At 47.4% G+C, this 16,016-nt stretch overlaps 1 protein-coding gene across 4 annotated transcripts in view; it reads right to left on the bottom strand.

Moving 5' to 3' along the window:
* The window catches only part of RGS8 (regulator of G-protein signaling 8), a 48,329-nt gene extending 34,227 nt beyond the window's left edge, over positions 1–14,102 (bottom strand). For 3 of the 4 annotated variants that reach the window (XM_015423858.1, XM_015423859.1, XM_015423861.1), the window contains exons 1-2: positions 14,006–14,102; positions 13,154–13,212 (exon numbers count right to left, since the gene is read on the bottom strand). In XM_015423858.1, the coding sequence (XP_015279344.1) occupies positions 13,154–13,212; positions 14,006–14,019 (73 nt within the window). In that variant the 5' untranslated portion in view covers positions 14,020–14,102. Of the gene's footprint in view, positions 1–13,153; positions 13,213–13,451; positions 13,518–14,005 lie in introns of those variants that run through there. The other variant, XM_015423860.1, reaches the window with a different exon arrangement.
* Between the last annotated feature and the right edge of the window lie 1,914 nt (positions 14,103–16,016).

Raw genomic sequence — 16,016 nt, 5'->3', positions numbered from 1 at the left:
TAAGCATGTTTTAAAGTTTTAAAAAACCCTTTGTGCCCTTTATAAAGTTTATATCTCCTCTACCTGGCATTACATTTTATGACACACATGGCCGGGCCCAACAAGGTCTCATTTATGTCAGATCCGGCCCTCATAACAAACGAGTTCGACACTCCTGATCTAAACCATACTAATAGATCTAAACCATGCTAATATGTTTACACCTTATGAATGTAAAATGTAGCGATGTAACAAGAATCCAGCAACCTTCCCCTTTTAAGGAGAACTGTATTCTTCAGCTGTTTTTTCTTCCAGAACGTCACAGGAAGTGACACACGACGTAGAGCATGTTGGGGGCGTGGCCACAATCGTTGGAGGGAAAACCATAGAGTTTTCTCTCCAACGATTGGGGCCACGCCCCCAAAGTGATCTACGTTGTTGCGTCACTTCCTGTGACGCAGCCACACTGCGCTTCGGGGGGTGGGGTTCCCCCCGGGGCCCGATTCCGCGGTGGCGGAAATCGGGCCTCCAAAGCGGGGGTTTACCCGCCACCCGCCCCACTTGGCAGCCCTAACAAAAATCCAACGAAGCCCCATAAAGCCTCGATAACCCCTCCCCTACAAAAGTACTTGCAGTTTACATCCCATTAAAAGTTCTTGCAAATTGGATGGCCTTACAGGCCCGCCTAGAAAATTATTATATATGGTGCCCAGTGTTCCCTCTAAGCTGAGTTAGTGTGAGCTAGCTCACAGTTTTTTAGCCTCTGGCTCACACATTTTTGTCTTAGCTCAGGAAAGATGGCTCCAGAGCAAACTAATTTATGCAGTAGCCAAATCACTTGCTCACAACTTTCGTGCCAGTAGCTCACAAAGTAGAATTTTTGCTCACAAGACTCCACAGCTTAGAGGGAACATTGATGGTGCCCCCCTCATTTCCTCAGGGACCAGTTCCTCTAGATGCAAAGGCTTGGGGAAGAAGGAAACATTTTGATCCTTTCCTCTCCTGTTTTCTTCCAAAGACTTTTTTTAAAAAAATTTCCAAAGGGAAAATGAGGAAAGTTTGGGAAACACTGGGTGTGTGGGTATGTGAACCCTATGAAATATTTTCTCTCTTAGGATAAGTTAATTTATTTATTTATTTATTTATTTATTTTTATTTATACCCTGCCCTCCCCGCGTACGGGCTCAGGGCGGCTTACAACAATATGGCACTCAGTGCGATAAAACAGAATAAAACAATTTAAAACAATTTAATACACTGGGCAACGCCCAAGGATCCCGCGTGACTAAAACCCTCTCCTCATATTGCACATGCCCTTACATCCAGAGGGAGGTTGCTGTGGCCCCCCGATGTTCAATGGCCACTCAGCCTCCGGTTGTGCCGCTATCCAGGCCCCTGTTGGTGGTAGTGGTAACGGCGGCGGCTCCTATTCGAAAGCCTGGCGGAAGAGCTCCATCTTGCAGGCCCTGCGGAACTACAACAGGTACCGCAGGGCTGAGAGGTGCTATGATTGCAGAAGCTTTACATTTGTACTTGATAGTGTTGTTGTTGTAATTATAATTATTATTTTATAATGAATGGGAAATTAGTGGAGCAGACTGATATTTCTGCATTACCTAGTTGATATAGCTCTTGCTTTTCTCATGACCCTAGGCACTTTTACATGAAAACTTTTACACGAAAACTGAAACAACTAAAAAGTAAAATAGGGATCCGGTATGCTATAGGCAGCCAGTGCAGCGCTTTGAGCACAGGCTGGATGTGGTCCCATTTTGAGACACCAGCAACCAGCCTGGCCGCCGCATTCTGCACTAGCTGCAGCCTCCGAATTAGCGACAAAGGCAGCCCCATGTAGAGAGCGTTGCAGTAGTCTAGCCTCGAGGTGACCGTCGCATGGATCACTGTGGCTAGGTCTTCGCGGCTGAGAAAGGGGACCAACTGCTGCACCAGCCAGAGATGGTAAAAGGCTGCTTTGGCAGTGGCTGCCACCTGGGCCTCCATTGTTAAAGTGGAGTCCAGGAGCACTCCCAGACTCCTAACCTCCGAAGCTGGCACCAAAGGCACCCCATCGAAGGCCGGGAGCGGGAGCCCCAATCCCATCCCGTTCCGGCCCAGGCACAGGACCTCCGTCTTCGCCGGGTTCAGCTTCAACCGGCTCAGCCTGAGCCATCCAGATACGGCCTGCAACGCCCGGTGCAGATCTTCTGGCTCGGAGTCCGACTGGCCGCCCAACATCAGATAGAGCTGGGTGTCATCGGCATATTGATGACACCCAAGCCCATACCTCCGCACAATCTGGGCGAGGGGGCGCATATAGATGTTAAATAGCATCGGGGAGAGAACTGCCCCCTGAGGCACACCGCATTTGAGCAGGTGCCTCCGGGACCGCTGCTCCCCTAGTTTCACCCTCTGTCCCCGACCTTGGAGGAAAGAGACAAGCCATTGAAGGGCGAGCCCCTGAATCCCCACGTCGGCAAGGCGGTGGGTAAGCAACTGATGGTCGACCGTATCAAATGCGGCCGACAGGTCGAGCAACAACAGTGCCGCCACACCGCCTCAATCCAGATGTCTGCGGAGGTCGTCAGTAAGGGCAACCAGTATGGTCTCCGTTCCATGCCCAGGTCGAAAGCCGAACTGGAATGGGTCAAGGACGGAAGTGTCATCTAGGAAGCCCTTAAGGAATCTAGGAAGCCATCTAGGAATGCTTAAGGCATGGTTTTTCATTTTTAAAATGTATGGAATGAAAAACTCTGAGGACTTCCCATTTTTCATACAGCAAAATTGGGGGGATTTGGGGGGAAGTGAATAAAAACCTTCTTATAAAATATCATTTTTTTATGATTGAGAAAAACCTGGTCTTAAAAAACATTTCACTCATTCCAAACGTATAGCATGAATCAATGGAATCTGGGGGAATGCTGGAAAAACCCCACCTATGACTTTGTTCTCTTTGGCTTTTGAAATAAGCGAAATGAAAGACAAACTTTTACTCAAAGTGTGTAGCATGACAATTTTTATGCAGGACTAGGGTTGCCAAATCTTTTTTACCTGGCGGCGGGGGGCTCCTGCCTGGCGTCCTAAGCGCGTGCGCGCCGCCCGGATGTGACGTCATGACGCCGGGCATGCTGGGGGTGGGACCACAGCCATTTGAGGGGAAAACTCTATGTTTTCCCCTCAAATGGCTGTGGCCCCGCCCCCAGCGTGCCCAGCGTCATGACGTCACATCCGGGCGGCGCGTGCGCGGGGGTGGGGTTTCCCCTGGGGCCTGATTCCGCGGGGGCGGAGATCGGGCCTCCAAAGAGGGGGGAAATCTGCCCCCCGGGAGGACTTGGCAACCCTATGCAGGACAGTCTAATGATAATTAATTCCTACATATACTGCAGGCATATACAACATTTACAAGAATTCTTTTTTGATTTAAATGTAAATAATTTTGGTCACAATTATTATATTATAATGTGTTTAGTGATAATACATTATTAAAGGGTCAAGTATTTTAAGTGTTGTAAAGTTTAACTGAATATCCAAATATGCTGATAGTTCTATCTTCTGTAACTGTACGAGAGTGTTTGTTCAAATAATACACTCTCATTTACTAAAGAATTTGGTTTCTTCCTTCAACTCCCCCCCCCCGCCACCTTCCAAACAGCAAAAATTAAGATCCATGTGCTATGGCTGCATAGGATGCAGCAGTCTGCAGTTCTTTCTCAAGTACTGAGTATGCTCACAGATTTTCATACAGAAAATGAAGATGTTTATATTTTTAAATTCCGCAAAAAGGCCAAATAGTATAATTTTGTATGCTAATTGTGTCATAAATTATGCATTTCATATTGTTAAATCTGTAAACTGAGAGCCAGTTTGGTGTAGTGGCTAAGTGTGCGGACTCTAATCTGGGAGGACCGGGTTTGATTCCCCACTCCTCCACTTGCAGCTGCTGGATGACCTTGGGCACGGCATAGTTCTGTCAGAGCTGTCCTTGAAAGAGCAGTTCTCAAAAGAGCTCTCTCAGCCCCACCTACCTCACGGGGTGTCTGTTGTGGGGAGGGGAAGGGAAAAGAGTTTGTAAGCTGCTCTGAGACTCTGAGTGAAGGGCGGGGTATAAATCCAATCTCCTCCTCCTCCTCCTCCTCCTCTTCTTCTTGGTTTCATAGGAAAGTAAATACTGAATATGTTTCCATTCTTCCCCCCTAATTATTTTCACTTAAAAAAAAATCCTGTGCACATTCCCCCCTCCCCAGTTTTTTCCCCCTGTGGCCTCAAAATTTGCAGAAATGTTACATCTGCTCCACAAGCTGGGAGCTACTTCAGACCCTAGCAGACACCAACTGGGCCATCTTAAGCAGGGAAACAACTAGAAGGTGGCAAATCACAGGTATCCTCTTCAACTGAAAAAGCATTCCAGGCCATATCCTACAAATCCATGAGGGAGCTGCAGAGGAAGAATGATGGGGAGGGGGGGGGGACTACATAGCTTTCTTGAAATGCAGCTCCCCACCCCCACCCCGGTCACTCTTTGTGAAACCCTCAGTACATTTCCAATACAGAATCCCCAGTATTTCCTAGAACACACTATTAAAAACCATTGTAACCACATCATACGGCTCCCTAGGTCCAAAATCGCAACATGCTCTTGATTCTCCTTTGAGCCTCATAAGACTTTCTTCTGTTAACTTTACCATGAAACAGCCAGCAAAAGCTTTTCATCACTGCACAGTTAAATATAAAGTGACATTTCCCAATGCCATATGGGAAGACGCTGCAGAGAGCTTTGGCACTGTCCCTGAGATAATTTGCACAGTGCCCACTTCTCCCTTCTGTTATAATCACTCTTGAACGGCTTCTATTTATTGAACATTTTAAATGTAATTTTAGAGCAAATCTAAATGTTAGGTGAATAAGATGATTATCTCCCTAGCAGCACCGGGCAGCCTGCCTCATAACATTTAGAACAGGAGAACCTTTAGCGTGCCCGCCAGCATTTGTTGGAGGAAAATAAGTACCTGGGCTGTTTTAAGATGTGCACAACAAATTCTTAGAACAGGTAGGAGCAGGAAAGCCAGATGAATAATCAGTACAGTCTGATCTCCTTTCTAATCAGAGAATTTTTTTTAAAATGGCAATTAAATCCATTTTTCTACAAAGGCAAATGCTTTTTTTGGGGGGGAAGCTGTCAACCAATTAAAGAATGTTGGGGTAGATGAATCATCTGCCTTTTTAACCAATTAGGTTTAAAGAAATATGGATGTTACCGGTGTGTTAACAGTTGCCCACTGTTACAGGGAAAGAAGTGAATCAAATAGAAGGGACAGGAGACGTAGTACTAGATCTAATTGACAGGATGCACATAAGTAACAGGGTCTGGATGGTAGAAATCTGAGGGTCCTTAAGGAATTTAAATGAGACATCTGCTAACAACAAATATGCAGGTTGTCTAGAAGTGACCCCCCTTCCAGGGGACTAGAATGTGGCTAGTGTAACACCAAGTTTTAAATATGGAAGCAGAAAGGTAAAGCCTGCTTACCTAACCTGTTCTGGTGGGAAACTGTTCTGGGTGGAATAAGCAGCATAGAGAAACAACCCTACCATGGAAGAATCAATATGGCTTCCATAAAAGAATCTCTTACCTCAGCAACCTTTTAGATCTCTTTGAAGATTAACAAACACATGGACAAGGCTGACCTGGTAAACGTTACCTCAGCAACCTTTTAGATCTCTTTGATGGACAAGGCTGACCTGATAAACATTATATACTTCAACTTCCAAACAGATTTTTTATAAAGTCCTTTACAAAAAGCTCCCTAGTAGTCATGGGATAAGGGACTAGGAAATGGTTAAATGACTGGAAATAGAGATTAAGAGTTCTGTCTTGGACAGTTCTCTCAAAGGAGGGACGTAAGCAGTGGGGTTCCATGGCAATTGGTGTCAGAACCAGGGCTATTTAATTTGTTCATAAATGATGTGGAACTGGGGTTGAACAGCAGCCAGGTTAGTGGAGGAGATCTACTTATTCAGGATGGTGAAGGCAGACTGCGAGGAATTCCAAAAGGATCTCTCCAAACTGTGAGGTTCAAATGTGACTACGTATAAAGGTTCAGTGTATGTACAAAAAAATGCACACTGGGGAGAAAAATCCTAACTGTAACTGTATGTGAATGTCATTTGAGCTAGTAGTGACTGATAAGGAAAGATATCTTGCGGCCATGGAGGATAGTTTGATGGAGACGTCAACTCAGCAGCCCTCTGCAGATGCTACACCGATATTCTGTTAGTGCAGTGGCCAGCGCAGCCATACGTTTGAGGAGTGCAATACATGCAATCATTGTCTCAAGTCAAATGGGCAATGTGATTGTACTTATTGAGTGCATCATATGGACCTGCGCACTTTCAATATGTGCAGCTGATGGGCTCCCACATCGTGTAATGGAACACTATCATAATGTCTGCAGAGGATACTGTTCGTCAGTCATGAAAATGCTTTCATTGCACTATAACCATAGTTCACCTCCTGGATCGTCTTGCCCACACAAGACAAACCAATTGCAAATGACTGCTATGGTGCATCACAACAGTATCCAACGAGGCGCAGCCACAGCCTTGCTTGGCTTTGAAAGGGTACTAGACAAAGTCATAGATGGCTGACTGAGGATTGTTAGCCACAATGACGAAATGGAATTTCCATGTTCAGCAGCATTAACTTAATGAACACCAGTGCTGGAGCAGCAACATACGGAAGACTTAGACCTTGTTGTAGACCTTCCAGAGGTATTTGGAATTTGGCTACTACATGTAACAGAATGCTGGACTAGATAGGCTACTGGTCTGAACTAGTGCAGATGCTTTTACGTAAGCAAAGGGCATTGTGTTTTCATTTTCATTCCTTAATATTCTAACACACGACGACTAGAAAAGCTTCAAAGAAATAAGCAAGCATTTCTTTAACTGGACCCATGAAAAGCAGCCATCACCAGTTAAAAAGTGGCTTCCCACATTATAAACTTCCAGAGCTACAGTGGGTTAATCTACCAATTAAACTGTTTAAGGGCTTGCTGCAGCCGTTATATTTTTCACATATAGATATCACATGTTTCTCCCCTTTCCTGACACACAGCATCTTGCAAAATGCGGCAAATGTCTCCAGGACTTCAAGGTTCAGTAAGCAGCTACAGAGCCGTGAAATCCAGATCACAAACAGAGCAGATTATATTTGGCCACCCAGTTAGGAGTGTCACTACATGGCAAGTCAGCCACAGCATCGGACCACTTTGTTATGGGAATGAAGCAAGTACACTTAGAAGGCAAACAATGGCCATGTCTATTAAATGAGTACATGGGGGTGGGTTGCACCCTTTTGCTGGCAATACCCACATATGGACATGTTACCTGACACCAATGGGCGAAGGTGTTACAAGATACTTCATACTGCTATTTAGCGCCGAAGAATAGATTCTTTTGAATTATGGTGCTGGAGAAGACTCTTGAGAGTCCCCTGGACTACAAGGAGATCAAATCAGTCAATCCTAAAAGAAACCAACCCTGACTGTTCCCTGGAAGGCCAGATACTGAAGCTGAAGCTCAAATACTTTGGCCACCAAATGAGAAGGGAGCACTCACTGGAGAAGACCCTGATGCTGGGAAAGATTGAAGGGCAAAGAAGAAGAGGACAGCAAAGGACGAGTTGGTTAGACAGTGTTATCGAGGCAATGAACATGAAATTAAGCAAACTCCGGAGCATGACGGATGACAGGAGGGCCTGGTGTGATGAGGTCCATGGGGTCACAAAGAGTCAGACTCGACTGTGCGACTGAACAACAACAAGCACACCCATTAAATACAAAATCCAGAGCTCCTGTTAAAGAAAATTATTGAAGACCCTGGTGCATTCAAAACCATGGACTGAATCCCAACCGCATTAGGGTGCCCTGATGTTTCTGCATTAGGGTGCCCCTACAGTTGTCAACCACCAGGTGGGGCCTGGGGCCCCCTCCCCAGATCTCCAGACTAGAGACCAGTCCCCCCGGGGGAAATAGATGCTTTGGAGGATGGACTCTATGGTATAATACCCCACTGAGGTCCCTCTCCTCCCCTAACTCTGCTCCCAAGCTCCACCCCCAAATCACCAGAAATTTCCCAACCAGAGATGGCAACCCTAGGCACTCCAACTACTTGCCTTGCTTACAAGGTCCATTCCAGCAAACAACATTGAGAAACTCACACATCACTCAATTTAGGTATATGACATGCATCACCGCAATGCTGGCTAAACTCCTGTAGAGTCCATCAAAGGACTGCGGGAGAAAAGGACAATACTCATCAGGAAGGGAGACTGCAGCAAAACAGAGGATGGTTAGGATCTCATTGTGGGAGGGAAGGGGCCAGTAGCAACCAAAATGGGATGCAGGAACCAATGATACGAGAAATGGAAAGGTAAAGGAATAAGGCAGGGGAGAGGGAGGATATTACCATGACCTCGGCACATGCACCCAATTCAGAAGTATAATCAGGAAATAAAGTTGAATCTACACTTTCAGCAGAATGGGAGGATTAAGCAGAGGAGGGATGAACCATGCAGCAGGTGAGCTGTAACTCACAAAAACCTCATACCGAAATAAATAGTGTTAGTCTTTAAGGTGGACAGTGGATTTTTCTTTCATTTTGCAAGAACCCTGCAAGCTACCAATTAAATAAATCAATAAATCCCAAGGTGGTATAATGATGGGTGGAACCTCTCTCCCTATTGGGCTAGCTCTTCGATTGCAGGAACGGCTGAGCTCTCTCTCTGTGTGTATTCTTGCTGCAAGTGCTGATTCAGCCTATGGGAATCAGTAGGCCTTGCTCCAATGCCAGTGTACATGGATTAAAGCAACTCAGTCTTTTCAAGCAAAGAACTGGGGGAATAAGGAGAGACACTCTCAAGAGACAAGTTAGTTTTTAACAGTTACCTGTGCAGCATCACTAATGTTGCCAGGCAGGCATCCCAATTAATTAATGCTTTCATGGACTGTCAAGCGAGGTAGACCCATGTGGTTTCCAGGAGTCAAAGAGGGAAGAAATAATAACAATGCTGTGTGTGCTGTTGCTTTAAACTTTAATCAATGGATCCTTTGCACAAGACAGGTACCTGTCTTTGGCTCGGTGAGCTTCCTTGCTCCCTGGAAGCAACTGTTTTCCTGGAGTGGCCCATAAGAGAATATAAGAGGAGCCGTGTTGGATTGGGCCAATGGCCCATCTAGTCCAACGCTCTGTCCAGAACAGATGCCTGGTTCCAGAAGGAAGTATAAGGGTTACCCCCTGGCCCATAGCTAACATGGGGCCCACGGGGCCTGGTCCCCTAGTGTGCTCTGTCCAGAACAGATGCCTGGTTCCAGAAGGAAGTATAAGGGTTACCCCTTCCCCCTGGCACTGAGATCAAGACCCGGCTTTCAGTTCGCCAGTGGAAAAGCAGCAGAGAGGTTGTGTCACAATGTCATTCAGCAAAGTCTCAGCTCAGGGCTGAAACAGCCTAAAGAGGAGGACAATCTACCCCGATGCCCCATGACTCCCCTTCATGTCATGCTTGGGGCTCCTGGAGAGTCAGCTTGGGAAAGCAGGCACTGAAACTGGCCCGTAAGTAAAGCAACAGGGTGACTTCACACAGTGGTCAAGGCCGGTGCTCTTTACAGCATCCTCACAAGCAAGCAACAGTAACAACAAAAAGCACCGGGTCACTTCGGTTTGGGGTCCTGGCAGCAAGGGTGATCTACGCAGAGTAAGGGAGGGGAAAGGAAAAGGACAAAAGGGGGGAAGAGATGGGACTCGGGCCTGCTAGAGCCCTGGGCCACTTTTGCCAAGAGAAATTAGCCTGGAACTGCAAGCAAAAATAAACAGACAAGGAGTAAGGAAGTGAGAGACCATCAATCCGCATAGCGGTTAAGGTCTGAATGGCAGATTCTCTCTGCAAAACGGTGTTCACAAGCATGTGTCCAGTGTGGTCGTGTGAGGCCAGAGAGAAGCAGCAAGACTTTCCCCCAACACCATCTTCCTTGCAAATGCCCCCCACCATTTTTATCCCCCCCCCCCCCCCAAAAAAAAAGGTTCTGGGATGAGAACTAGCAAGCCTGCCTGGGGAGGGGGGGGAGCAGCCTTGGGAAGGCATTTGCAGGTGGGAGGAGGGGGAGTTTTAGCCTTCTGGTGCCTCCAGCTCTTCCCTGCAAATGCCTCTCTGCTTCAGCAAGGCTTACTTCTAATTTGCAAGCTCAGTAGGAGAAAAAATGGGCCTAAAATGACAGCCCGTTCTCCCCTGCAAACACCTTTCTCCCCAGTTCTTGCATTTCCGTTCTGGGATATTTACCTTGTGCCACTGGGACAGAGATGGAGGCAGAGGACAGAGCTCCTTCTCAGAAGAAGGAGTTTCAGCAGCCCCACCTTTTCTTGCCTTTGTACACCAAGTTGTGTCTGTCTGCTCCCTCCCTACCAAAGGAACTTTTTCTCCTTTGTATTCACACTCAGCGAAAGGGGGTCATGCATGAAAGCCAGGGTGGTGATGTGGTTGGACTATCAGACAAAGATCCGGGAGACTGGAGACCCCAATTTGAATCTGCTCTGCCATGCAGCTTGTTGGGTGACCTCGGGCCAGTCACACATTCTCAGCCTATCCTACCTCACAGGGTTAGTGTGAGGATAAAAGGGAGCAACATGGGACAATGTATGCTGGCCTGAACCCCTTGGAGGAAGGGTAGAATAAAAAAGGTACTGAATAAAATAAATTAAAAGCAGATCTAGGGTTTCCTGGTCCCCCAGGTCACCGGTAGGGGATGGGGGGGTATGGTTACCATCTCCAGGTTGGGAAACTCCTGGAGATTTGGGGATGGAGTCTGGGGAGGACAGAGACCTCAGTGGAGTACAGTGCCGTAGAGTCAGCCCTCCAAACTCCAAAGCATCCATTTTCTCCAGAGGAACTGATCTCTGTAGTCTGGAGATGAGCTGTAATTCCAGGGGATCCCCAGGTCCCACCTGGAGGCTGGCATCCCTAAGCCGATCCCATAGGGCGAGCTGCAGTGGAAGATGGAACCTTGGCCTAAAACTGACTGCATTCGTGTTCTGATTATCCAGCTGGATGCGAATGGGCATCCAAGGTGTAAAGCAAGGGTGTGCTCCTAATTTTTATTATAAACTGGGGCACAAGGGTGAGGAAGCACTAAACCCTGTCCCCTTATCTTGCATCAGTTCTCTAATAAAATCACCATTTTTTGGCCCAGCCCAGCACAGAAACCAGATACAAGCTGGGGAAGAAAAACACTTAAAGCTATGCAGTGCAGGAAGGTCAGGGGGGGGAAAGGACTTTGCTCCCCTCATCAAGGCGCTCCTTTTTTGTGTGAAAAAAATAATCTGCTTTCCTTGTGAACAAGGAACGCATGAATCAAATGCACATGGGTCTCACCCCCCCATCAAATTTAATTTGGCCTTTAGGTAAACCACATCAACCCTCCTCCTGTAGCACAGGAACCAGTAAAAATGTGAGCTGGAAAGCCTCCAGTTCCGATCTCACCTCTGCCACAAATTAGTCAATCGATAGGTACCAATATGCTTATAGCCCCAACTGTAGTTATGTATGCACCCTACAGAAGCGTTGCACAAGTGGAACTGTCTGCAAGCCTTCGCTCCTCCACCCCAGGGGTGATTACTTCTATGGAAAGACAAAAGACGAAAGGAGACCAAAAAGACTGGCAGCGCAGGGGCAGGGAGATGGCTCTGAAGGCCTTCGGAACTCAGGACCAGTGGCCGATCTTGGCATCCATTAAAAAAAAATCTGATTACATTAAAACACAGATGCACAAGCGCAGGCAGAGAGAGAGAGAGAGAGAGAGAGAGAGAGAGAGAGAGAGAGAGAGAGAGAGAGAGAGAGAGAGCGGGCAGGCTGTCTTTTGACAAAAGAAAGAGAGAGACAGAAACACAGAAAGAGAGAGAGAGAGAGAGAGAGAGAGAGAGAGAGAGAGAGAGAGAGACCGTTTCTCTTTTCACTAATGGACCAGGGATTGCATTACATGCCAGCGAGTGCATTTCTCTTAATCCCTACCCCAACTGTCCGCCTTGTGCTGTATTTAGCTGAAATCAATCCCTGCCGTTCTCTAAGTTCCTTTGAATTTCCTCGTTGACACGGGTGCAGCCCCCATCCCCACCCTCATGCGGGGTTGCAAGACAGGATGCTGCTTCCCTGGATTCCACGGGTCAGAATTTTCTGAACAACAGGTTCACCTGGGCTCTCCCCTCCTGCCTATGCACACAGTCGTTTCTGTGGCTGACCAAGAATCTGTTCTTCCCTGTGGTGCCAGTTGAAGGGGAAGGGTGCAAGATGAATGCAAAGCAGGCCTGCTTTCCCCCGCCCCCATACCTGCAGACACTTCAAAGTTTTCCCCTGATGCCCTTTTTTGCCTCATTCCTGGATTTCCGACCTACCACTATTCTCTCCTGTTCTGCAGTCTATTTCCACCCTGCTCTTTCCCATACCTGCAGACACTTCAAAGTTTTCCCCGATGCCCTTTTTTGCCTCATTCTTGGATTTCCAACCTACCACTATTCTCTCCTGTTCCGCAGTCTATCTCCACCCTGCTCTTTCTTCCTGTCTCCAGCCACAGCAGTTCCTGTTCATCAAGGCAGAGGTGAACCATTTCTAATCCTGCATTCCAGAAGGTTGCCTGCAGTCATGGTTCCATAAACTGCCGCGAGAATTCACCAAAGCACTGGTGAGTTCCCACGGCAGGCACAGCCGAAAGGGAAACAGAGGCACCTGACTTTGTACAGCCCAATCTCACCTCCCTGACACTTTTCCCCATGCATGGAAAGTCTCCCCCCCCCTTTTGCAATATACAAAAGAGGAGCGAGGGAGACTTTATCAGCACGTTCAGGTATAGCCTTTGAAGCCCAGAGTTTGCGTGCATATTGAAGCATCGAACTCGGATAAGATGTTGCTGCACATCTGGTATCACATCATCATCCAGTACAGTTGGAGGGTGCTATTCCCGTTGTGAGGGGTGGGGGCAGGCAGGAATCAAGGGATAAACTGGATGAACAGAAACAACCTTTTTTTTTTTTAAGGGCAAAGCCATCACAGAGACAGAGAGAGCAGACAAATTAAATACCGATCGTGCATTTCCAACAGACAGACACATACAGAGACTAAAGAAAAGATACTCACTGCCTTTGACCTGTCCTCGCGTTCTGGAGGTCTTTGCCAATTGTGTGGTCAGAGACGCTCTATGGAGAGAAGAGAGTGATCTCTTAAGAGGGGGCAGAAGCCGCGCACACACAGACACACCTCCCTGTCTCTCTTCCCCCCTTCTCAATTCCCCCTCAAGCAACAGCTCAGCTGAAAGCTCTCATCCCCTCTGCTGCATATCACATCCAGTAAACACGAAAGCACTCTAGCTGAGCAGGCTCAAGGCTCGGCTAGCACCGCAGAGCCGGCTCATTGGTAGGATTTGCGAAGTGCCCACCTGATCGGAGCATTTGGGAGTATCCTCCTTCATCCTGTCCCTCCTGGTTCACCCGATGGCAAAATCTCCTCCTCTTCTACTAAATTACAGTAATAATCCACCGCCTCGGGGAATGCAGAAAACACATGTGGCAAATGTTTGCAAGGAGAATCTCAGACAGGATTCCCTCGCCCCGGGTAAATATTCCTTCTGGGTTTTCGCCCCGGGATTGTTAGAATGAAACGCGAGTCCACATTGTTTCAAAATACAGCCTGGCCGGGTTCGTACATCCCCAGGGGTATCTAGGCTAGGCCGGCAACCGGTGGAGTGAGGTGGGACACAATAAGATCAGGGAGCTTAATTAAAGAGCACCGGTGCCAGCGAAGTCAAACTGCCTCGATTAAATGGCAAGGCAAGTTTCTTATTGGGTGCAACTGTGTGATAAATGCACGGCCAAAAAAAGCGACAAGAGTTAAAACTAAAATAGAGAGGTGCGAATTCCTCTTCCACCTCGACTCATCTGGTCTGGGTGTTACCTCACCTCTCCTGATCATATCCTGATCCTGTCCTCTCACCTGGTTATCATCATCCATCCGGATCTCCTGCCATCCCAAGCACGCTTCCTTCTCACTTTCTCGTCTCCCTCCCCCTCATCCTTGCCCAGGATTCAGGTAAATTCTACAGCGAGAACAAACTCCGAAGGCCACCCTTAAAATAACCACCCACTCCTGTTCCTTAAAATAGCCACCCAATCCCATTCCGTGTGGCAGTTTCGCTCTTCCCAGCAGGGACTGTGGCTATGCCCTTTCCATCTAGGGCCCGTTTCGCTATGCTCCAGACTTGGACTTTTGCCAGTGGGTGGGTGCCCAGTAGAAACAGTCAGGGCCGCAATGTTCCCTCTAAGCTGAGTTAGTGTGAGCTAGCTCACACTAACTCAGCTTAGAGGGAACACTCAGGGGTCTTGTGAGGATGTTTTATTTCCAAGAAGTGTTCCCTTAATGTGACACCGAAGAGTCATTTGGCTACTTTGTTCTACTGATTTTATGTTATCCAGGATGGACAAAAGGAAATGAGTGATTAAAATGTGGAATTCACTGCCAGAGGATGTAGTGATGGCCACAGGAATAGACAGCTTTAAAAGGGGATTAGATAGATTAATGGAGAACAGGTCTATCAATAGCTACTAGGCATGGTGATTTAGGGGAACCTCCACATTCAGAGGCACTAAACCTTTGAGTCCCAGTGCCAGGATGCAACATCAGGGGAAGGCCTCAACCTCTATGACCTGTTGTTGGCCATCCAGAGGAACTGGTTGGCCACAGTGTGAGACAGGATGCTGGACTAGATGGACCACTGGTCTGATCCAGCAGGGCTCTTCTTATGTTGTTATGTTAGATTCAAGTCCAGTAGCCCCTTAGAAACCAACAAGAGTTTCAGGGTATAAGTTTTCAAGAGTCAGAGCTCCCTTCTTCAGACACAAGTAGGAATGGAGATTTTGCATCATAGCTTAAATAGCATATTTGTGGGGTTTTTTAAGTATGTTGATCATTATTGGGCTCTTTTAAAAATTATTTGTGTCTTCTACGGAACATAAACCACCTTGAGCGCCCATTTGTGTGGAAAAGTAGTCTAGAAGGAGAGTTGTAGCAGCTGATGTCAAGCTAGGATCTGGGAGACCCTTTCCAATTCCCTACTCGGCTCTGAAGATGGCTTGGTGACTTTGGCCCGGCAAGTGTCATTGTAACCTACTTCACAAGGTTGTTGTGAAGAGAAAATGGGGGAAAGGAGAATGATGGTATTACCCTGAGTTCTTGCAGGGAAGGACAAGATAAAAAAAATATGATACATAAAATGACCATCTTTGTATCTGCTATCATCTTGCTTTTGTTTATTTCCCTTCCAGGCCTCTGCTTTGGGTCCCAGTTGGCTGGAAGATACATGAGACAGCTTTCTAGGCCCGCGTTTGTTCAGTGCTTTTCTGGGAGACTTTCTGGGAACCCTTTCATATGCCCTCCTCAGGCTCCCTGCCAAAAATCTCCCAAGTATTTCCCAAACCAGAGCTGGCAACCGCACTCCTGAGCCTACAGGAGAGGTAATCAACTTGACTTCTGCCTACAGCCCAACCCAGAAGCCCCATACTACCCGCTAATCACAGGGGTCAAAGTCACCTACTGCTATTCCCTCCTGATTCAGAAGAGAGCTCTGAGGCCTGAACACCCACATCCAGGACCCAAGATTAATTCCTCTGGGTGATGCAAAATTGTAACATGGGTCATGATGGGAGAAAGGGGAGCAAGCGAGGGAATGATGTCCAAACCTGACAGTGACACTGATACTGTAGGAATCCCCTGAATCTCTGTCAGAAAGGCCATAGCAGTTTGGAGGGGGTTCCTTGACATCAACCATCTTTGTCACTTCCAGATTTGAATGCAATCCCCACCCCCCACCCCCACTGGTTTCCCTGCAGCTACCTCCTCAGTGGTTGTCTCTCCGGTGTATGGAAGAACAACGCGAGGGACTGTCCTCACCGACATGTGATCGGGAGGGGGGACTTCTGTAGAAGGGGGGGGCTCTTTCACCGGGAGA

This window comes from Gekko japonicus, unplaced genomic scaffold (genome assembly GCF_001447785.1).
Source record: "Gekko japonicus isolate JY-2015 unplaced genomic scaffold, Gekko_japonicus_V1.1 scaffold281, whole genome shotgun sequence".
In the NCBI taxonomy this organism is placed as follows: domain Eukaryota; kingdom Metazoa; phylum Chordata; class Lepidosauria; order Squamata; family Gekkonidae; genus Gekko; species Gekko japonicus.
This window is presented reverse-complemented; position numbering and strand designations above follow the sequence as displayed.